Source organism: Ammodytes marinus (genome assembly GCF_949987685.1).
Source record: "Ammodytes marinus genome assembly, chromosome: 1".
In the NCBI taxonomy this organism is placed as follows: domain Eukaryota; kingdom Metazoa; phylum Chordata; class Actinopteri; order Uranoscopiformes; family Ammodytidae; genus Ammodytes; species Ammodytes marinus.
The window spans coordinates 17,790,242-17,813,971 of record NC_137230.1 but is presented as its reverse complement, the minus strand read 5'-3'; the positions used below and the strand labels follow the sequence as shown (position 1 = coordinate 17,813,971).

General features: G+C 41.0%; 1 protein-coding gene across 1 annotated transcript in view; it reads right to left on the bottom strand.

Moving 5' to 3' along the window:
- Window positions 1–340: 340 nt before the first annotated feature.
- The window catches only part of zfhx3b (zinc finger homeobox 3b), a 138,595-nt gene continuing 115,205 nt past the window's right edge, over window positions 341–23,730 (bottom strand). The window contains exons 7-11 of the mRNA XM_080033941.1: window positions 17,705–17,838; window positions 16,957–17,157; window positions 13,984–14,107; window positions 7,737–13,319; window positions 341–6,844 (exon numbers count right to left, since the gene is read on the bottom strand). Of these exons, the coding sequence (XP_079890067.1) occupies window positions 5,103–6,844; window positions 7,737–13,319; window positions 13,984–14,107; window positions 16,957–17,157; window positions 17,705–17,838 (7,784 nt within the window). The 3' untranslated portion in view covers window positions 341–5,102. The remainder of the gene's footprint in view (window positions 6,845–7,736; window positions 13,320–13,983; window positions 14,108–16,956; window positions 17,158–17,704; window positions 17,839–23,730) is intronic.

Here is a 23,730-nt window from a genome sequence, read left to right as displayed (position 1 = left end):
TGACATCTTATCATTCGATCTGTTTTATCATGTTTTCCTTGTAAAGGCACGGTCAGTGATGTTAACAAAGTTATAAACAGAGATTGAATGTGTTATCATTCTTAAATCGAAATACATAAAAAAGTAATATAATTATGTAAACTGACTTTTTTACCTGTTGACTGCTGTAATTAAGTATAAAAAAGTACAGGTTATTATAAGTATTAAGTATAAAAACAGGAGAAAATGGCTGTTGAGTCTATTGACAGCAAGTGATCAAATCCCACAACATTTAGAAATGAGTCCAAACCAGTGCAATTTATGCTCATACTTTTTAATGTATCACAATGAGCAAGAAACATACTTGATGAAATATTTTCAAAGGAGTATATTCAATTACCATCTACAATCAACTTAACTAGGACAACAAGGTTTTGTGACAAAAGTTTCTTTAAAAGTCTGAAGTTCCATGTGGTTGTATGTATGTTAGTTTCCATGTAATTTGGTACAGTTTGGAAATCTTCATCATATAATTACAGTAACAAAAAAGCTAACAAGACTACAGTATAGAAAAGACATCAAGAACAACATTTTTGGTTTAACTTGCTCTTTTTTGTACATTGCAAGGCTGTTTTTTTCTACCCTCGGATGGGCTGCCTGGAGCCACAGAGCCATGCTTATGAGGCTCGAAGGAGGAGTAATTCAAGGAAACAAAATGAAAAAGAAAAACCCATAAAAAAACATTGTGGCACCAGAAGTCACAAAGGGAACAGAGAGCTCCAAGTAACAGTTCATCTTTGAAGTTGGAGCAAATGGTTGTTTGGTTGTTAGTTTGGTTGTTAATTTTGGTTAATACGCTTTTTTAGTGTAACTGCCTCCTTAAGAATGACAGCTTTGAGAACCTGTCCCCTCTCTCTGTTATTAATTTCTCTTTTCAGATGATGTAATCAACAGAGAGAGAGGTGAGCCGCCATTTGACTGGAGAGCTTAACTTGTCAACCAGAGACAAGCACAAGGAAATGAAATGGGTAGCAACATGAACTAGGAGAAATGAAGCAAGCATCTCTGTCCATCCTGTCCTGAAATTTGGAAAATGTCCATCAAAGAGCAGAAGCAGAGGCAGAGCTGGAGAAAGAAAGAGACAGACAGAAAGGGGAAAGAGGCAGCTGGAGCCACTTAAGTTCAGTTTCGTTTAAGGACATTTCTCTCCGTGTCACACATGTCCATTGGTTCCAGAGTCCATTCCCATTACAGAGTTGTCAGTAATCAAATAAGGAGGTGGTTTTAAAGCTGTTTTGAGCCTGCCTTTGGCTCCCATGCCCAGTTTTGGTGTGCCTACAGCCTCTCATGTCCCCATAAAGAGATCTACAAACCTTCCCAGAGTCCATTTTTTTCTTCATCATCTCAAAAAAAAGTCTTGTTTAAATATATCTATATCTGTATACAGGTACACGTTCGTTTTCACAGTGGGCAAAAGATGACCTCTACAGCAAAACCTTGTCTTTATCTCTCTCTTTGTAAATGTCCATTAAAATCAAGTATCCCAATGTAAGTCAGTGGATCCAATTATCCACTGTCGCGTTTTGTGCCACAATAAAATATACACTTATCTGGGGCACAACTTGTAATGTTTTTCTTTTTGTTGTAACTGCATAAAGCTTTGGCCACATTCATATATTCAATCACGTAAAAACTGCTCAGTGCTTCGGTTTAAATTTTTCTAATTTTGGATTATTATTTTTAGATTTTCTCAATTTCAGTAATTCATATTCCAGCGTTGTGGTTCAGTTTGTGTTGTTGAGTAACTTATACAAAAGTAAAAGGCAATCCAGAAAAAAAATGTTTATGCTGGCTCGTATGACTGACACACACACACACACACACACACATATATACACAAACTCTCATACAGTCCATGCTGGCTGAATCTGATGTTGAGACCTCAACTTTGTCTTCCACTAAAGAGCCCACAATATTACACTTTGGAAATAGGAGCAAACCGTATCATTGAGACAATGAACATAAAGAACATCATCATACCATAAAGTGGGCAGGTCATGTTTTTGTTTCTTAATTTCAGCAATCCAAATTAAAGCTAGTATTAATTCATGATAAACAGTAATATAAAGAAATTAAAATAAAATACAAATACTTAGAATAAAAAATAATAATGTCTGACATGATCTGAAAATTAAAACAGCAAACATATTTGAGAAAAACTGTACAGACGGATTTTCCAAAAAAAGAAGGTACATATGAACAGTATTTCAGGGAACTGGACTTGAGAGAAATAGCAAGCCTGCAGACCAAATCTCCCAACTCTGCACAGCATGCTGTGGTATTAACACCAAATCACATTGCAAGACGAAGCATTTTAAACACACTTCTGAGATTGTGCCGTGTATTCATTGGGGCTAATATATTGGCTATACAATAGTGGCCAAAAAGTAGTTATTCACAAATTTAAATATGTCTTGGTTTTGGTTTTAAAAATAAAACTTTTAGTTCATCAGATCATCAGTGAGAGGGTGGGAGTAACCTTTTTACATCCATTTTCCATGGCAATACAATGAATTGGGAGACTTCTTTGGACATGAAAGCATCTTAGAAATCAAGGGGCATCTTCAAAAAACCTCCTTCTTTTTCCAGAAATAATGCTTTGGAATGAAGATGTCCCTTAAAAACCTGTAATCTATGCATGAAAGTGGCACCCTGCAGACACATGGGACAAGTCACTGGTGGATTTCCCAGGAAGGGGGCAACAACACCTCAGTAAAACAGCCGTCATTTCCTTCTGAGACTAGTAATATGTTGACTGGCATAAATGTTACTAAACCTATGAGACGCATCAGTACCAGATGTATTATATACATTTTTTGGTAACCACTATTACTTGCTTAACAAGTAATCAACAACCTTGACTGGATGGAGGGATTTTCAGCAATGTTCCATGCCAGCACAAAATGACACACAGAGGTCACTTTGTTCAGCAAACAATGATGCAAAATTTACACAACAGTTTACAGTCACTTTTAAAATGAGGGAGAAAAAAATAGATTGTGACAATTTAAAGCAATTATATGAAATAGGATCAGTCCTTGCTTTAGAAAAAAAAAACATTGTGATATTTGGAATGCACTGTTCTTTACAAACGTTATAGATCATTGGCTTTAAACATTGGTCTGTTCAAAAAGAAAATCGGCAAAATGTCCTTTGGAACATATATTCACAGTCTTCAAAGTTCCGTTTTTGCAACAAGAAAAAAATGGTGTTGCAGAGGCAAGAAATTGGTTTATTGTTTGTTTAAAGCTTAGCCAAAAGCAAAATGAGCATGCATCTAGGTACTTTTTTTTCTTTCAAAATTCTACATTAGCAGCAAAACGTATGTCCTTGAAGACCAGACCTTATACATTTTCTTAAAAAAATGGACATTTGAATGTGACAAAAAAATCAAACAAAGATTAATAACCTCTATCTTACAAACTGCAATGGCTCTGTAACGGTGCTACTCCACAATGTAAGGACAAGGGCCCTTTTTGGTTTTTGGTATTTACGTAAAAAAGCCACCTGTTTGCTTGCAAAGAAGCAAAAACGGCAACTCTGATGCGTACTCCTTTATCTTTTAAAACTTTGTTTTCTTTCCTCTAAAAACAGCAACAAATTTCTCAAGTATAAAGAAGCCTCTTTTCTCATATTTATGCACCAATGGTGAAAGTGTTTAGTCTTTGGATTTTCCTTTTGTCTTAAAGCGTGAGAATTATTAGTATTCTTTTTTTCATTTTCATTCATGACAACAAAAATGTCAAAATGAAAATAAAGACTGTAGCCACACTACATGAAGAAGAAAACACCTGCTTTGTAGTGTACATATCTACAAACACAGGAGGGCAGAGAAAATAAGTGCGACGAGGGGAACAATTAGAGTGAGAGAAATAGGAGTCAGACAGTGATAAGTGCACAAAGGTAACACAAAAATTTAATTAAATAGATTCTCAATATTTCACCCAGGATCGTTGTTGTTTTGGTTAGTGCAAACCATAACATTTAAATAATTCTAAAAGAAGATCCTGCCTTGTCAGGAGGGGCATTTGGGTGAATGTTTTCCAAGAAGTTAGAAATAAGACAGAAACAAAGTTGAGATAAATTACCTGTCCATAATCTAGTCTATCGGAATGACCAAGACAACATCAAATGAAGCGTCTTAAAGTTGGACAATACAAAAGCTTAATGTACACAAAGTTTTTTTTCAACCTACCATACTGTTTAAATTCATTTCCAATGCAACAATCTACTTAACACCAAAAATGTTCATATCTATCATAAATACAGAAGGTTGTTTTTTTTTTAATCAAAACTCTTTTTATCGCCAGTTATTATGTCTGCAATGCTCTCCTTATCTGGGTATAATGGGATTGTGACCCCTCCCCCCCTTTAAAAGGATTTCTAATGTTAAAATCACCAAGTCATTTAACCTTTCTGAATGCCCAAAACTTTCAGTTTTTAAATTTGTCTGAAAGAAAAAAAGATATCCTGTTGGAAACAAAGGGAGTAAAACATGGATTTCTGTAACGGAAAAACATCTGTGAGCTGTTGACCTGAGAATAAAATAGACATTACATTATTCTTTTACTTTTGCAAGCCATTGGTATCTGAATGCTTAAATAGCAAGAAAACTGATAGACTATTCTCCCATACAGTACATACTGGCTTTGTGTGACTGTGCTATTAAGTAAAAATTATTACAAAACAAAGGGCCATTTGTCAACTTTGAGGCAGTCCATTACCATACAGTACAGCATTTGCTCTACCATTACCCAAAACATAACTGCAGCGATCCTTTCTATTCTCATATATTAGTATGTATTTCAGTTGAGTGAAAAAAAAAATAATAATAAAAACAAAACAAAACGAAAACCAGCATGTTGATATGGGAAAACAATCCACTAACATTTAAATTTTTGGTTACAAGCTTTGGAATTGCAGTTAGTCTTTACACATCTTTTTCTGAAATTGGTTTGTATACTTTTAATGTATTTTTAACATTGCTGCTTTTTGTGATTTTTTTTGTGATTTTTTTTTGTCTTTTTGTCTTTTTTAAATATTGTCCATCACTGAAAGCTCTTTTACAATCTCATGGAGTCTGTTCCTACACTAGCAAGATTACTACTACAACTACTACTGTCTTTGACAAAGCCAGGCTGCTGCGGCTCCTCTGCCGTCCTGCCTTGCCTGTCTGCTGACTTCTGACTGCTGTCAGAGTCAGACTCGTCAGTAAAGACGTCTGTTGGTATCGAGGTCTGAACTCCTGAGGTGCTCAATGAACTTGAGGTAACCGTTGAAGGTGAGGACATTGGAGGAAAAGAGGAGGAAGAAGAGGAGGGACTGGCATTGGACTTCCCAGCTAAAGCTCTGGAGAAAGGGGCCTGGGGCCATGGTTTGCCGGCAGCTGTGGTGTTGAGAAGGGTAGTAGAGGAGGAGCACAGGGAAGAGGAGACAGCAGAGGATGGCATGGTGGCTGATGTTGTTGGCGGGGGAGGGGGGCTGCTGATGGGATGAGTGGCAGACTGCGAGGTAGATGCGGTGTTAGGATTGGGGAAGCAGGCTGAAGAGTGAGGTAATAAACTAGTAGCGTGCTCTTTGGCATTTCTGGCTGATCGCTTGATTGTTCTGTGTTTGTGCAATGCCGATTCCAGGTGTTGACTGAGTGCTTTCTCCCCATCCAACGTAGTGTCACAAGCAAGGCAGTCATAGAGACTTCCAGCCCCTGCACCTACGCCACCAGGGACACGCAGCAACATCTCTTGCAGGTTTGCCACAGACTGACCGAAAAAACAGTTTGATTTAAGGTGGGTAATTGCCGCTTCTTCCTTGGTGAAAACTGCTTGACACTTCCGGCATGCCAGTTTATACTGCACCTTCGGGACGATGTACTGGTCTAGATGGGGGTCCACAGCTTTGCCATCCCTCTCGTTCTGCTCAGATGATACTTTTTTATAAGAGGAAGAGGAGGTGGAGGAAGAGGAGGATGAGGTGGGGGGTTCATTATGGTGGTTGCCCTTTTGCTCCTCTATTTTCACTGGATCTTTGGCAGAGTCTTTGCGATCCCCCAAGGTTTGAGGGGGAACTGGAGTTTGGCTTGGTTTGGGTTGCTGGATCTGCTGAAGCTGCTGCTGCTGCTGTTGTAGTGCATCCTGCAAGCTCTGCTGATATTGCTGGTAATGCTGTAGCAGGGACCCTGGAGACAGGCCCATCAGCGCCTGTGACAAAGCTGGGTTGTAAGGGAAGAGACTTTCCATACCATACATAGGTTGCAGATAGCCCCCTTGGAGAGCCCCAGGGATCTGTGGGCTGTAATAGGGTGAAAAGCCAGGCATGAAGTAGGGCAGGAACTGGTTTGTGAGGAGAGCGGTGGGGTCTGATGCCAAAGCAGCCTGTAGGGCCTGGAGCTGGGCAGGGTCTACCACATACTCCATGCCTGGTGTTGGCATAGAGGTGGCAGGTACCGCTGTGTCAGGTTTCTCCTTCTTGGCGCTAGCAGCCGAAGTTGAAGGGGCAGGGGTGCTTCCAGTTGACGATGGGGTTGGGGGCTTCTCCGTCTTTTCCTTGGGCTTCTCCTTCTCTCTTATCCTCTCAGCATCACGTTCTTTGGGGGGTTCAGGCCTGGAACCTGACAGGGTGGTTGTGGAAGTGGAGTTGGATGTGGGGCTTGACTGGGAAGCAGACGTGTTGGGCTGGGCTGGGCTGGATGCGGCAAGAGACGATGAGGAGGGAGGCTTGTTGGGCAATCCGGATGTGGGGAGGCTTGGTGATGGAACACTGGCACCAGGCATGTTCAGGAGGTTCGAAGGTTTTGGAGGAGTTAAAGCTGGGAATTTTTTAAAAACACAGAAAAAATTTAAGAATTACTACAGTAGGTATATTTTTTGATGGATACAGAAATATATTCATTAAAGGTTATTCAACTATAACTAAAAACTAAGTTGCTTCATAAAATCAAGTGTTGGCAGTTCGATTATGTATTTAGTGGCACATGTCCAAAATGGAAAAAGGCCACTACATTATTTTACACATTCTACAGTATGATGTGTCAGTGTAAATGAGTACTGGTAAGTGATTGATGGGGGGAAAATTATTTTAAGAAAAGTAGAAATATTGTGTTCTAGTGCTGTCTGCTATAACAAGGTGTAATAGTTAAAGGCCTACTTCACCGGTTTGAATATGAAGATGTATTGAATTCTGAGATCCTATGTAGTATAAATGTGCAAAAAAAATTAAAATCGGTTCATCCTAGCCTGAGAAAAGGCAGAAAGAGTGTTTTTATTAACCCTATATTTCTCTTTCTCGTGACATCACAGAAAGAGAAATATAGGGTTAAAAAAAAATGTACTTTGTAAATATTACTGTGATGTCACAGTAAAAGACATCACAGTAATATTTACAAAGTAAGTTTTTTTTAACCCTATATTTCTCTTTCTGTGATGTCACGAGAAAGAGAAATATAGGGTTAAAAAAAACACTCTTTCTGCCTTTTCTCAGGCTAGGATGAACCGATTTCAATTTTTTTCGCACATTTATACTACATAGGATCTCAGAATTCAATACACATTCATATTCAAACCGGTGAAGTAGGCCTTTAAGTACAGTATGTAAACAATTTAGCTTGTTGGTTTCAGTTCAGTTGTTAATCCAATCTACAACTCTGCACCACACATTTTTAGCTGTATATCAGTGAATTAATGCCAATAAGGATGACGTACCTGAATTAGATGAGTTAAAGCTGGGGAGAGAGGGGCTGCCAACTCCTGGCAAAAGGACAGGTGGGATGCCTTGCAGATTTTGATAGGCTGATTGGAGATTCAGAGCCTGCATTGCAGGGTTATCAAACATCCCCTGCTGTTGCATGGCCTGCTGCTGTGCCAATCCTAACACTTCATTGGCTTTTTTAATGCGATCCATCTCTTGCTGGGCCATAAGTTGGCGGACAGTGGCTGGGTCAAAGTATTCTTTTTCTTTATCCATCTGGCTGCCAATTGTATCCTTCACCTTATTGATGTGTTGCTGGGAGAAAATGTGATCTCGAACAGAGAGCCGGGCACTGTACTTGACACTACACAAAGTGCATTCAGTCTTCGGCCCCTCATAGGATGTATGATTTATTCCGAAGTGCTTGGCCATGTTGAGCTTTGCCTTTTTCTCCTTGGCACGGGCATTTTGAAACCACACCTGAACCACTCTCTTTGGAAGTCCAACGTCATTGCCAAGTACCTCACATTCCAGCATAGTAGGAGTCCTGTAGTCGTTAAAACAGGATTTCAACAATTTAAGCTGTAGGTTACTCATCTGGGTTCGGAAGCGCTTTTGGCCAGGTCGATCTCCGCTGTCAATGCTCCTGGTACCTGAAGCTCCAGGACTTGGTGAACACGGGTCAGCCATGCTAGATGTCTCACTGTGATCAATAATATGTTCGTCATAGTCCTTAGCGTAATAGCTTGTTGCAGGGCTTACCAGCCCAGAGGACATCTGGTCATAATTTTCAAGGATGGGGACTGAGCCCATAGACTTAGACAGGTAATCACCACTATTTTGGCTATGCTTTGCATCAGCACTGTCATTATCAGCATTGGCCTCATCACCTGTTGTTGTGTCTGTGATGGCTGTATTCACAGAAGAACAGTCGTCATTATCCAGCTTGCTTGGATCAAAGCTGAGGTTCACAGAGGACATGGCTGCACTCTCAAAGTCTTCCATACCCTCAACTTTAATGGATGAAGGGCTCAGCAGAGCCCTGGGAGACAAATCCATGCCTTTGTTCACTGGTGACATGGATGAGCTTTGTCCATCACTGTTTGATGGAGCCAGTTGAGAGTAACTTGATGTCTCTAGAGCATCCATTTTTATTTGCAAACCCTCCTGCTCAGATAACATGCCAGCGAGAGCTAAATTATATCCAGCACGTTTGGCTTCATGCCAGTGTCGAGAGCGAATGTGTGCTTCAAGGGCAGTTTTTGCTTTAAAAAGAGCTCGACAAAAAGGGCACCTACGATGAGCTTGAGCTGGCCCTACTGCTCTAAATTGGCCTTTTCTCTCTCTGGCCCTGGTATTTTGGAACCAGACTTGCACTACTCTCTTTTTTAATCCTACCTCATGCGCAATGTGGTCAAGCATTTTTCTTGTAGGATTTGAATCTAATAAATACTTCTGATAGAGGACCTCTAGTTGTTCAGGTGTTATGGTGGTTCTGAGTCGCTTGTCTCTTTGAGGCTCTTCTCCACTATTTGTGCTGTCGTTCTCTCCCGGGCTAGTGCCAGCTTTCTCTTCTAACTTCCTCTTCAGGGAGTTCATAGTGGAGGTGGGGGTGGAAGGAGAGGTAGCAGAGCTGCTAGGAATCTGTGGCATTGCCCCAGAGAGTAACTGACTTGCCAGGAGAGGATTGCTGGGATCAAATAGCATGAAAGACATATCAATTGGACGGTCAAGGAACTGGGGGTGGATGAATTGATTTTGCACAGAGAGGAAGTGTAATTGCTGGTGTTCTTGCCAGTGCTCAAAGGAGGGGAAGCCGATCTTGCACTGCTCACACTGGTATGATATCATCTGTTGTGCCAATTGTTGTGTGGCAGAGGTCATGTGTGCATTAAGGCTCAAGTGAGAGCTTTGCGATGAGGTCTGGCTAGTCTGAGAGGCTGAGGGACCACATTGCTGTTGTTGCTGAGAGAAGGAAGGAGATGAATGTTTGATGGGCTTGGAAATTGTTTGAACCTTCTCTTCTCTTTGAGGTCTATGGTGCTGTGTCTCAGACTGGGGTTGATGCACAATTTCTTGTTTAATAGATGTTTGGTTTTCTCGTGGATCGGCAGACATTTCTGGTAACTGCTTGGGCTTCTCATCATATTGGTTTGAGGTGGTTGCTGGTGATGCCTCCTCTTTCTCAGTAGATGGGAGGTGTGAGAATGCTGAAGTGGATGGTGGAAGTGGGCAAAGGCTTGAAGAGGAGGGCATTGGGGTGTGACAGGAAGATCCAGAGGGAGTATAACACTCGTTGGAAAAATCCAGTGAATCCTCATTTTGGCTGTCATACTGTCCATCCTCATCTTCATCTTTGTAACACAGCTTCTTTTGGTGTTTTATTAGATCAAAGATACGCTGGAAAACCAGACTGCATTTCTTGCACTGGTAGTTTAGATTCGAGGTGCGAATATAGCGATCGTTTGACAATTCTCGTCTGTCACCTTCTTTCACTCCGTCACCCTGGTTTTCATAATTCTTCCTTGCCTTCTGGCGAGCATTTTGAAACCACACAACAATAACTCGAGTGGGGAGGTTCAGGAGGTTGGAGAGCTGTTCAAATTCATCATCTTTAGGATAAGCATTGGCATCAAAGAAGTCTTGTAGCACTCTTAGCTGGTAGTCAGTAAACCGAGTCCTGGATGATCTTTTACTTCCATAGTATTCGTGTTTCTGAGGTTCAGGGGAAGGAGGCTTGGAGTCAACTTTTGGTTCTTCAAGTGTTGTAGTTGGAGGATTATTAAAATTGTATGGTGAATCTTTGTTGCGCTGTCGCTCTTTGAAAAGGGTGTTTCTGAACCAGTGCTTTATGACCTTTTGTGGCAGACCTGACTTATCTGCCATCTCTTTAATCTGCTCCTCATTTGGTGAATTGTTGATATCAAAGTACTGTCGTAGGACCCTAAGCTGGTCATCTGTGATGCGTGTCCGTGGCCTCTTGTTCTGCTGCTGCTGTAGCATGGCTGGTGTAAGCTGTTGTTGGTAGAGCTGGGCCAGGTCAGAGGCCAGGCTTTGCTCAACCGATGATAACTGGGGAGGCAAGGACTGTAGAGCCATGGACTGCATCATGAGCGGCGAAAAGAGTTGCATATCCATTTGCATGGGAATGTGTGCCATTGAGACGGATGGTTGTGGAGTAGATACAGTTGGGGGTGTCAGTGAGGCAGCAGAGACAGGAATATTTGGCGTGGGAGCTCTTTGGGGTGGAGGGGGAGGTGGAGGTGGAGGAGGAGGCGGTGGAGGAGCTGGAGCAGCCTCTGGTGTAGGGGGCCTCAGTGGATAGAGTTTATCATAATGCTCTCTGTATTCTTTGGCAAATCTCTCAAGGGATCGAAATGGAAAGAAAGCCTGGTGGATATGCTCCTGGTGACTCTTTAGAATCAGTATGTTTGAAAACAGCTTGCCACAGGCTTCACATTCCAGTTTCTCTAATCCCACAATGGGGTCCACCACTCTTGTTATCCCACCTGGACCACTTGATCCTGTAGTTCCAGCTGTCTTTTTCTGAGCTTTTTGTTTATTTTCATTGTACTGAATTACTAACTCAAACCCAAAATTTTCCAGCAGGGCTTTAGTTGCGTTTCCTCGAGCATCTGAGGCTATCCTTGGTGGGGGCAAGCCAGTGTCATGGTTTATGTTTATCGAAATATGCGGAATGTCCTTCTTTTCTTTTGACTTGCTGTCTGTAGAATCTTTGTGAACATACTCTTCATTTTTTTCATTTGTGTCCTTCTCTCTTTGTAAGATCTCTCTGTCTTTCTCATTCTGATTAGAGGGAGGTCTCTGCTTTTTCTCAGAATGCAGGAGGAGGGATGCACTTTGCTGCAGCAAGGCCATCTGCCCCTGAGCCTGTAATAGAGACTGCTGCTGTTGATGCTGCTGTTGTTGCTGATGCTGCTGCTGCTGCTGCTGCTGTTGCTGTTGCTGTTGCTGCTGTTGCTGTTGTTGCTGTTGCTGTTGCTGTTGTTGATGTTGCTGTTGTTGATGTTGCTGCTGAAGGTGGTGGTGCATCAATTGCTGCTGCAAACAACCCTGCTGTGCGGAATTTTTTAGATCTTCCAGCAGTGAGGAGGTGGAGGATCCTGCTAGACCAAGTGCTGCGTTACTGAACTCCGGGTTCAGCTGAAATTCTGCTCCAGGGATGTAGAAAGGGAATAGCAACTGCTGCTGCTGTAGGGGGAGAAGTGCATCGGTAGTCATTGGGAAGTGCTGCAGAAGTGCTGGGTTGAATAGCTGTGCTTGTAAAATGGCAGCCTGCTGTTGGAGCTCTTGCTGAAGCTGGGCTTGAGCTTGTGCTTGAGCCTGAGCCAATTGCTGTTGTTGCTGGAGCTGTTGTCGTTGCCCCCTAGCAGACAGCATTTCTGCAAATTTAGACTTTTTTACTTCATGGTTCTCAGATGGTGAGGAATGGCAGTTTGCCGATGTATTCCCCAGACTTTCAATGCTATGGGTCTGGCTTACATGGTTTCCTCCAAGAATACTCTGAGTTGTTTTAGACCCAGCAGAACTGTGGTTGGTAGAGCTAGTAGTTGAGTTGCTAGCTGGACTCGGACTAGATGTTGAAGTGCTGATGCTAGGCCCACTACCACTTGTACCAGTAGCACTTGCAGAGCTTGTGATCCCTCCTGCTGCTTCAAGTTTGGCTGCCCTAGCTTTGGTCTGGTGTAGAACAGAGCGCATGTGTATCTCTAGAGTAGAGCTCTGGCTATATGCCACATTACAAGTGCTGCACTTGAATGGTTTGTTGTCAGGGCTGCTGGTAGGCTCAGGCTGGCCAGTAGTGGATTCCTGAAGAGCCCGCTTCACCTTGTGCAGGTGGGACACAGAATTATAGTGAACCAGAAGAATGTTCTTCTGTGTAAAAGACTCTTTGCATACAGTGCACTTGAAAGGACGAGATGGATCCAAGAACTTCTCCATAGTAAAGTTAGGGCCCTTTCTGAATGGCAAAGCTCGTTTAGGTTCAGATCCAGAATCCTCCTGCAGTGAGCCAGAGTCGCTGCCTGTTGGGCTTTGTTTTTCCTCAGGGTCACTTTCATCTCCATCTTTGTCATCTTCTCCCAGACTTCCATGCTCCTCACCAAGGGATGGGTCGCCCAATACCATAATGTCACCATTCATCAATAAGCCCCCATACAGCTGCTGGATATCAGCTTCACTTAGCTCCAGGTGGCTTGTTTCTAAATGTTTCTTCAAGGCCTGTAGTGTCCTGAAACTTCGCTGGCAGAGGCAGCACATAGTGGCTGCCCTGATCACATGATACTGGGAATGAAGCTGTAGTTTCTCTACAGTTTTGAAGGCCAGGCTACATTGGTTACAGCGGTACTTGTAGACATGGCGATCTGAAACAGGCAACTGGGGCCTTTTGTTGTGAACTTCATTGAAGTGCATCTGGAGGGAGTTGGAGGACTTGAACACTTGATTACAGCCTTTCTTCCAGCATAGGAATCCTGTGGAATCATCCCTCTCTGGTTGTTGATCTTCTAGAGGTGACTTGCGAGCTTCAGCTAGTGTAGTTAGTGACAATCCCTTCTCAGGATCAGTGTCTGATGCATCTGTGAAGAAATTAACCAAAAGAAAAGCAATTCATTAGAGGCCTACATTTAAAAAGTAAAATGTTTCCATAGTCAATATAAGACATTAAAGAACTGATTTTTTTAAGTACTTGTGAAAAAAAAATTATTACAAGACATGTACAGTCTATGATGATAACAACGTAATTACATATTGTCTTATTGTTAAAGGCCTACTTCACCGGTTTGAATATGAAGGTGTATAGAATTCTGAGATCCTATGTAGTATAAATGTGCGAAAAAAATTGAAATCGGTTCATCCTAGCCTGAGAAAAGGCAGAAAGAGTGTTTTTTTTAACCCTATATTTCTCTTTCTCGTGACATCACAGAAAGAGAAATATAGGGTTAAAAAAAAACGTACTTTGTAAATATTACTGTGATGTCTTTTACTGTGACATCACAGTAATATTTACAAAGTACGTTTTTTTTAACCCTATATTTCTCTTTCTGTGATGTCACGAGAAAGAGAAATATAGGGTTAAAAAAACACTCTTTCTGCCTTTTCTCAGGCTAGGATGAACCGATTTTAATTTTTTTTGCACATTTATACTACATAGGATCTCAGAATTCAATACACCTTCATATTCAAACCGGTGAAGTAGGCCTTTAATCAAGACCTTAGGTTCGAATAGACTCAAATACTAACCAGCTTGCTTCTTCGTATCTTCAGAGTTAAAGTTGGCTGGGGCACAAGGGGTGCTCTGTGACTCCCTGTCTGGACTAGGTACAGGTATGAACATGCTTGCTGGCAGAACTTCACTTGCTGTTACCTGGAAAAAACAAAGCACAGAGGAATATTTAGTGTGAATAATGTTGCTGAGTGATTATATCATTTCATAGTTTAGGTTAAATTATTAAAGGAAAACTACAGACACAAACAAGATAATACACACAATTATTATCAAGAAGGGGCTTAGACAAATCAATAATAATATATAGTCTACTGAGGACCATTATTAAATATTAAGATGTTGAGACTCAATGCTTAGATCTTCACATATTTGTACATTACAATTTTCATATGAAGCACTCAAAAAGCAAATATGATCCTGCATAGACACAATCAAAACTACATTAGCTATATTATTTATTTTATTTGCAATTCACATAATGTAATTTTCAAAGTCTTGTGTTTTGGCATTGGACATCATGTCATAGAGTATCTCAGCCAGCTATAAGCTTTAATAAGGGGATAAATAGTACAGGACTAATGAAAAATGACAACTGTAATTAAGAGGGAAAGCACGTGAACTACTTTGTCACGTCTCTTTACTCTGCTCTTTCTTTTTCTGTCAGTCTTCACAGTAAATACTCTCATAAAGAAGCAAGAAAACATAAACAAGTAAATTATAGTTATTGTACATACAGTACAGAAGCATATTCATTTCCTAATGATCAGCCATTATGAGAATGGGTCAAATTGGAATAAAGATCAGATGGAACTTGTATTAAAAGTAAGAGGTGCATCACATCTGATGGTTGATGCTTTGGCTAATTTACCATATTGTACCATATGCTTTATAATTGCTCTTCTAATAGGCACAGTGAGAACACAGCTGAACGCACTGTAGCGTGTTACATAGCCTATAGCTCCTATCAGCTAACCCTAACCCTAATCATCCTTAAGCAACAGGAGTTCCCAGGTTAAGCACAGCCGTTAACACTTTCCTTTAGAAAGTATGGCACTATATGGTCAGTACAATAGGTTTAGCAGAAAAAAATCCAGCCATGGCTTCCTTTTTTATGTGACATCTCCATCACTTTTGAATGAGGAGTAGAAAATAAATGTGACCAGCATCAAAATTCACAAAACAAAAAAATCAATCATTTACATTACAAGTGGACCGTTTCTAGACAACTGCTTCATTAGGGGATTAGTGGAAAGGGCAGAGTATCCCAAGGTCACTTTTAATTCGGACCGCCTAATTGGCAAACATATCCAGCTAGAATTAATGAAGCACAATTATTTTCATTACCCCTATCTTACATAGACAGAAAATTAGACATAGAGTTAAAGAGGGAGGACTAGAGGAGGGTGTGATGTTCGATACTATACATATACTGCACTGTATACATGTACTGTATATGTGACAGGGAGACACAAGAGTCTTGGAGTGAAAGGAAAGGAGGGCGGAGGGAAAGCAAAAAGATAGGTGGATGAAAGGCTGAAGAGTGGGAGGGTGAATGCATCATTATGCGCTCTTGGCAAGAAATAAAAGTCACCTTTTTCAGAATTAATTAGGCTTCTTCTAAGACATGTGAAGGGATAAAGTACCTTTCCATCTGCATTCGCCAGTTATAAAAAGGTGCTAGCTTAATGCGTGTTATATTACCTCTGTTCTATCCCAGTCCTCTTGTAATGGTTTAGTACATTACTACCCCTATAAAAGAAATAAATATTGCTGTCTACCTTACTAATGTGCTTGCCATTTACTTTCTAGATGGGGGATGAAGATGGCTAGGCAGCAGACAGAATAATGTTTTACTAGTTGAATGTCCAGAAAGCCATTTAGCTTCAAAGGATTGAACAGAACAAAGATTTGCTCTGTGACTTATGAGAAAACAGGTAAAATAAAATGTTATTTCCCCTTGATGAGCATTAAAGGAAGCAAATAAAGTATTCTCTCTCGGTAGAAAAAGGGTGCACCAGTGCATTGCATATTAATATATTATATATTTCGAGCAAATCTCACATGACTCAACCTACAAAGGCTAGAAATGTTGTATACTTTTTGTAGTTAATAATAACATTTCTATTGCTTGTACTTGAATTTCATGAAGCGGGGAAGGCAGCTGTTAATAAAATTTTGATTAGTCCGTGTCACAATTATTTTTAACATATTCATAATGGAATGCTTTGTTTTGACTCGCACACAGGTGATCATGGACGTGTCAAGAATGTCAATGAAGTAATAAATGAAATGGGAGCTAAGAGACCTGCTCATCTTAAAATCATTAAAAAAAAGAAAAAATGATTATGAGTTACCCTCCCCAAATGACTGTGATTAGACAAGAGCTAGAGAAAGAGGCAATCTGGTGATGGGCGCATTAAGGCAATGAAAAAAGAGGAGAAAAATATGCATCTTAAAAAGGCCCAATCATATCCAATGAGCCAATGGGATTGCCTGCAGCCATTTCACAATTAACAACATTCTTTGTGTTTGATAAAGGACATGGATGTTGGCAATTTAGAGGAGGGAAGACAGGCATTGACAATTGTTCTCACAGCTAGGCAGCCACAGGGTAAGGGATGGATTAAGAGCAGGGTAAGGTACATTGGTCCTTGACATGACCCAGAGATATAAACAGGCACAATATGTGATATGTGATAGAGTAGATAGAAAACTTTGATTGGTGATATATAGCTTAACCAGGTGGCAGCAATATGTTTGTTCATCCTTAGTGAATTCCCTGATGTACGTAAATCTTGGGAGAAGCCTAACCTTACTTCTTCCAAGCTAACAAATACCAATCTAAAAAAAACACAAGCCAACTGCAAGTATCCTTAAATGTGCAGTTTTGTAAAGAAAGAAATTGAAAAGTATAGCTGGCTGAGAAATATGAAAATTAAACGTGTCAACGTCCCATTCACCTGGTATCAATTCACACTCAAACTTACCGAGGCAATGAGCTTTTCAACACAGTCAGGAGCCACACTGTGAAGGTGTGTGAGATGGAACTGCAGGTGGATCTTGTTGTTGAGCGTGTCCTGGCATAATGGGCAGCGTAACATGGGCTGGACAGAGTGCTGCGTCATCACGTGCATTCTGAGACGATTCAGGTCTGTGTTGGTGAACTTGCAGTAGGGGCACTGGTACATCTGTGTGGAGAGAGAGAGATAGAGAAAAAGAGAGAGAAAGAGAGAGAGGAGGGGAAAAACAGATCCACAGTGGATTAATGGGGTGAAATGGGTGCCGTGAGCACACCCGTTCCGTCAAGCAGGCACGTCCATCTAATCACAGACAACTGTGTAATACCGAGCACAACTGAGTCTTGGCACCCACTTCAAAGTGCTCTCCTCTGTCAAATACTATATTGATTTTCTACCTTATTCACAATTAGCAGTGCAACTGCAGCAGAAAGGTTAAAATAATTTTGAGTAGATTTGAAAAAGAGACCTGCATAATTTAAAAAAGGTTCAGTGAGATAACTGACTGAATAACTTACTAAAAATTATAAGAACTATATTTTTAATTTCTTCTTTAAATAGATGTGCAAGTTTCAAGCTTATAATGAGGGCTAGATAATTGAGGATGAGGTGACCTTAAGCATGAATCCCGTAATTCAAAGAATTTCAAAAACAGAAGAATTTTAGGAACATCCAAAGACATTGATGTTATCAGGAATGTTTGGTTTGTAACTCTCACCTGCTCCGCAGCACTCTTCTCAGCTGTCCTGGGACGCTTGGAGGAGAGTGGGCTCTCTGAGTGCTCAGACCGTGAAGAGGGCCTTTTGGAGGGGATCGGGGAATCTGACTGGTGCCGTTCCAGGTGGCTGGACCCTGCACATTCACACAGACGCACACAAACACAGAGGGATAAAGAGAGGAGAGCGGAGATGTGAAGACAAGGTAAGGAATATGTACGTAGAATGGGAGTAGGTCAATCAATAAGAGTGTGGATAAAATACTTCGGAATGTCTTTCTTAAATATGTGATATAACTGCATTTAATGGGAATTGGGGAGAGGAAGTCTTGTGAAGAAGGTGCAACTCAATGTTCCCCATAAAAATACCACATGCTTTTTACTCATCTTTCCATGCTGCTGTAGAGAAATGCACAGCCAACGTGCCAACATGGGCTCTCTCTTTCAATGTTGGCCTGTCAAGATATCATACAACACCATAAACAGCTAATGTAAATATTAATTTGCCACAGGGTGCAACTTTAGGTTTCAGACGAGACCACCCATATTTTCAATCCACGTGAGTTTATAAACATGAGACAAGGTACACATGTTGTACTCATACAATGAGGAGGGTAAAGGGATCCATGATTGGTCTAAGAGTCAACTTTAAACAAAGGTTGTTTCTGTATTTCAGTGTCAGTGAACTCTATGTTTCACTTGCACTTGTCAAAGCAGCTACGCCTTATCCAGTATCTTTAGTTCTGTACAAGTGGACTGTGAGAAAGAAAACAAAAACTTGAGGAAAACTTGATTAGAAAACCTCTTTTCAAATCTCTGTATTTCCTCAAAGCTAGGTTTCACTTAATTTAAATACATACAAACCTGCCATTGGGCTCAAAGATTGCATAAGTCTGATGATTAGTCATACCCAGGCATATTCACATGATACAGCCATGCTCTGGTTCTTAGTCTGTAGAAATGCAAAACAAGATCAGATCTTTCTCTACTTTTCATTAGCTAAAAAATCACTACTTATAAGATCATCCTTTTGATGCAAACACCAATATCAGTAAAATATCATGTATTTTTCTTTCCACATCTGCGGAGCAAGCCTCACATTAGACCCCCTGCAAGCCACTTCAAAACTACTCCACTTTATGAAGAAAAAGAGAAACTACAGGTGGCACACAGAGCAGCATCACAGTTGAGCCCTCAGTTAAGCACAGAGCTCACCGAAGAGCCACATCCAAATGGAGCCAGCATGGGGCAGCTGCAGTAGCACTACGCTTTAGTGGTACTGGAAAGAGTTCATTGTGAAACTTAAGGAGGTGTCTTGCCAAACTCTTACAAACCCATAAAGAGTTGAATTTAGCTTGATTTGTACAGTGCTGGAGGGGCAAATTGAGAACAGAGGGCATTGGTTAGGGAGGGGTGGTTTGGTGGGGGGTCAGGTTAAGCAGGGCTGACCACACTCCTGCTCCAGACATTAAAATGTCAGCTCCAATCAGGACAAGGGCAGTTGAGGTGATTACCCAGTGGGGGACCTTGCTTTGGACAGAGCAGCCTGCGGGATCTCCCAGAGACATAGGGATCAGCTAGGGAGGCCCTATTAGGGTCCAGTCACAGCCAATCCTATTAAACACATCCACCAATAAACAAAGGGAATGTTAAACAAAAGGAACCTCCCATTCCCTGACATTAACCTCTCAGTCATGGTACTGTCCTTGCAAAATTCCTCCTCCCGCTTAACCCCACTCCAGTCTACTCTTACTTCCCCTGAACCCATCTCTCTCTCTGAGAAAGCAACGGTGGTCATCTATGGTCACCTTCCCATTTCAACAATCTGGTTGAGCTAGTAGCCTAAACCCAACAGCATCTATTAAAACTATTAATCACAGCTAATTCATTTCATTTCCATTTATTCAATTATATATTTTAATTGTAGCCTTAAATTTCATTTTGTTAAGCATTAAAGCAGGTATAGAGGGATTGTGCCGCAGCTAAAGAGTGCATACATACAGTACAGAAAGTTAGCATGGATAAAGTAGACATGAGTATCGTCTCAGCCTCGTGATTAAGAGGATAAACATAATTGATAATAAGTATATCCTACTCTCGCAATTGCTCAATCAGCACCAGAGAGGTGAAACAAGTGACTGTTTATGCTAAGTCACTGTAGAGCCACTGTAGAGGGGCCCAAACTGGCTTTCTAGCTCAGGCTTTTGTTATTATCAGAGTAAGTGAGTGAGGCAAAGATAGATAGATAGATAGATAGATAGATAGATAGATAGATAGATAGATAGATAGATAGATAGATAGATAGATAGATAGATAGATAGATAGATAGATAGATAGATAGATAGATAGATAGATAGATAGATAGATAGATAGATAGATAGATAGATAGATAGATAGATAGATAGATAGATAGAGAGAGAGAGAGAGAGAGAGAGAGATAGAGATAGAGATAGAGATAGAGATAGAGAGAGAGAGAGAGAGAGAGAGAGAGAGACATATGGAGGGCCAGGGAGGCATACTCAGATGTAGTCTTTCTCGTCACGGCCAATTAGGACTCCATAAATCTGACCAATCGCCTTTCTCTTGAGAATCCTAGACCATGAGACCATCACGGGCTCCATGACTAACATACAACTACTGCATCCTGTTTCCCTATGTCAGGGGTTATGGAGAAAATGACTGCAACATTGAAAAGCGAGGGGGTAAAATAGAGATAAAAAAATATTTTTTTCATTGCGTACAGTTTAACGGGGCAATTTGGACACTTGTATCCGAGCATTGGTACACACAAGTTGATCCCCAAAAATGAGCCGGTAATCAAGACCAATGACCAAAACACTGGGTATAGGGACCCAACGAGCAGAGTATAGTTCTATCACAGGAACAAATGTCCTGCCATGGATGTCAAAAATAGTGGACAACAACTGGAGGTGAGGGCGAGGTTAAGGCTTTTTTTGTCTGATGCTATACAGAAAATACAATCACAGAAAGTAGTGAAAATAAGTAATAAAAATGTATAATAATTCAAACAAAAAAATCCTATAGTTAGTGAAGCTACATTCTCAACACGAGGCCCAGTATGACCTGATGCAGAACTTTCAGGAGCGACCTGAGTGATAATGCTATAAAAGGACATACATGCAGATAAAAACTACCGTACATAACTGTATTTAAACCTTGGTGGCTGGTTAGATTACCAACGCTTGTCCCATGCACAATCAGTCCTCCACAGAGACCACTACTGCCCCATCTGTCAGTGACCTTAATGTCTGTCAGGAGGTCTGTTACCTTGACCTCTTCTGCCTGGTCATTAGACACAGAGCCCCCCCATCCACACCAAACCTCCTCTGACAGATACACAGGGTGGGCTTTTGCTTGAGAGCACAAAAGGCAGAGCAGGAGTGGAGAAACGAACCAGCGAGTCAATTAGGTGATTATTTATTCATGCCCCTTTTCCGTAAACCAGAGGCTTTTGTGCTGTCGAGTCCCGTAAGTGAATTGGACTTTGGCACCTTGTCTCACCTCCAATAGCTGGACTGTATTATTCAAGCAGCAGAGGGGCCTGTCAGCGGTCTCTGGAGCAATCACTGCCATGTTGTGCTTTTAAAAGGGGAGGAAAAAAAGATGGACGCTGGACAGAGTGACTGACACAGCACAGACCGAATTAACCACAACAACAGGTCATCTGCCATTGAAATCTTCTAAGAGTGCAATCACAGCTGCCATTAATCTGCTTTGTCCTTGGGAGAGGTTATCTATATATTTTAAAAAGCGAGTTACAGTAAACATAATACTGTAAGGAAGTGGAGGATGGGAAAGGGTGCATGGCTCTTTAGAGGGGAATACCCCACCTACTGACTGACATGGGGTCCTTATCATCTCCCGAGCCTCTGTCCCCCTCATTACCACCAGTTCCTGTCTTGCCGTGGCAGCTTCAGGCCTCGGGTTGTAAAAAATGTTGCTGTCGCTTTGCCCAGAAGAGCCAAAGTCTGCCAATCACTTTAAACTTAAGCTCGGTGCCCACAATGCCTTTGAATCCTGAAACTCAGGCGTCCTCAGTGGTATAGGCTACTATCTGAAAAGTGTGTCCTCTGATCCCCAACCCCCTAAAACAGTCCACCTTCACGCTGTAGAGGGCATCTGACGCCCCTCTGATCATTGCACTGTAGAACATACTAACTCTATTCCCTCTAGAAGTTAGCTATTATTATGGGGATGATTCAACTCCCCCAGCGCTACACGTCATTCTCTTTCAATGCTATTCTAACAATACCTGAGTGTTTTCCTTTTCTTTTTCTTATTTATATTTCTATCCAGGTTTTTAATCAACAGCCCTTATCACTGCTATTCTGCATTCATTTAAAAAAAGAATATGGAAACCTTGAAGAAAAAATCGTATATTTGAGCTAAATATAAAATAATTTCCAGTTATGTTCTACTCATATTTCCTCTTCCTATTGCAAGTCCAAATCTGCATTTAGAGGATGTAATGCAGCGTAATGACACAATTGCAAGAAAGGCAAATCCAGGATGAAGAAATTGAGAGGAGATATTAATTAGCGCAGACGTTATTAATCTTCAGGCCGCTGAACAACAGGATGACATGGCGTTCACCTTTACAGGACGCTCAGAGACACAGCACTGCTGCTTAGCCATTAGACACCCCGTGGTAAAACTCATAAACACTGAGCTTTCAGGGAGTTGGCTCACAAACAAGGACAATTTATGGCCTATTATCTTCAGAGACAAAAGGAATTACAATTTGAGGGATGACAAGCACTCAAACGACGTGATATGAATATGTAAACATTTTTACTGCTCTGTCTCCTGATTTCTCATACTACTTAGGCTTTAAAAGCAATAACAAATCACCCTTGCACTGAATGTCTCCCACTTTAGAGTAAAAATAACATAAACTTGAATAATTTGATTGTGACTAACCATAAGCATGCAATTTGGACTCTAACCACAGCTAATATTAAATCTACATATCTGCACTTTTATATGGAGAACAATCCATAGCATGTGGTTTGTCTGCTCCTGAATGAGCAATGCCAGAATACTAACTGCAAAATATAGGGCACAATAAAAAAGGAGCAAACTGCAATGCCACGGTGCTGGGTCTAGGGGATGCTAATCATCTTGTTCATTATACAGACAAAATGCAGGATCGACAGTGTACCACAAAACATCTGCCCCCCAGCCCCACCTCCACACACACACACACACACACACACACACACACACACACACACACACACACACACACACACACACACACACACACACACACACACACACACACACACACACACACACACACACACACACACACACACACACACGCACACACGCACACACGCACACACCTGATTGTGTGTGCATGCGCAGGCTGAATCAATTTCATACAAACACACTGGTGAACAATAACACATTTACACAGAAATATATTTGTATAAGCACAGCCAGCTGAAAGTAGAATTATTTAGCTGGTCTGTATTGATACCTACTTCAACAGCCCCGGATGAAATAGACACACAGTATAGGTTTGGAACACTTGCTCGGTACTATCTCATCGCAAGCAATTAAAAATTATTCTTCAAAGTCCACAGTGAATGCTTTAAACTTCACCATGATAATAAAAACAACACTACTGCTGTGGGTGTTCTGTCTAAAATGCACACAGGTTTAATTAGGTATAAATAGCTAATAGATATTTTGATTTTATTTATCAAGCCCAATATGTGAAAGGTCAAACGAATGTTTACTAATGTTTGTACACAGGCAGTGTAACAAAAACAGAGTGCAGAAAATAATCTAATGCTAAATGTGAAATAAACTTGGAATTTACGCTGCACATTAATTTGGTACTACACAAAACTGGCAAAATACTCCTACACACTTCTGCCTTGACAACACCAACATTTAAGCCCAGGCTAACACAGACAATGAGCATGGAGTGTGGAAAGTCATTCTACAAAGAGATATACTGCAAACAATTACGTTACTCTAAGTATTGGATCAAGTGA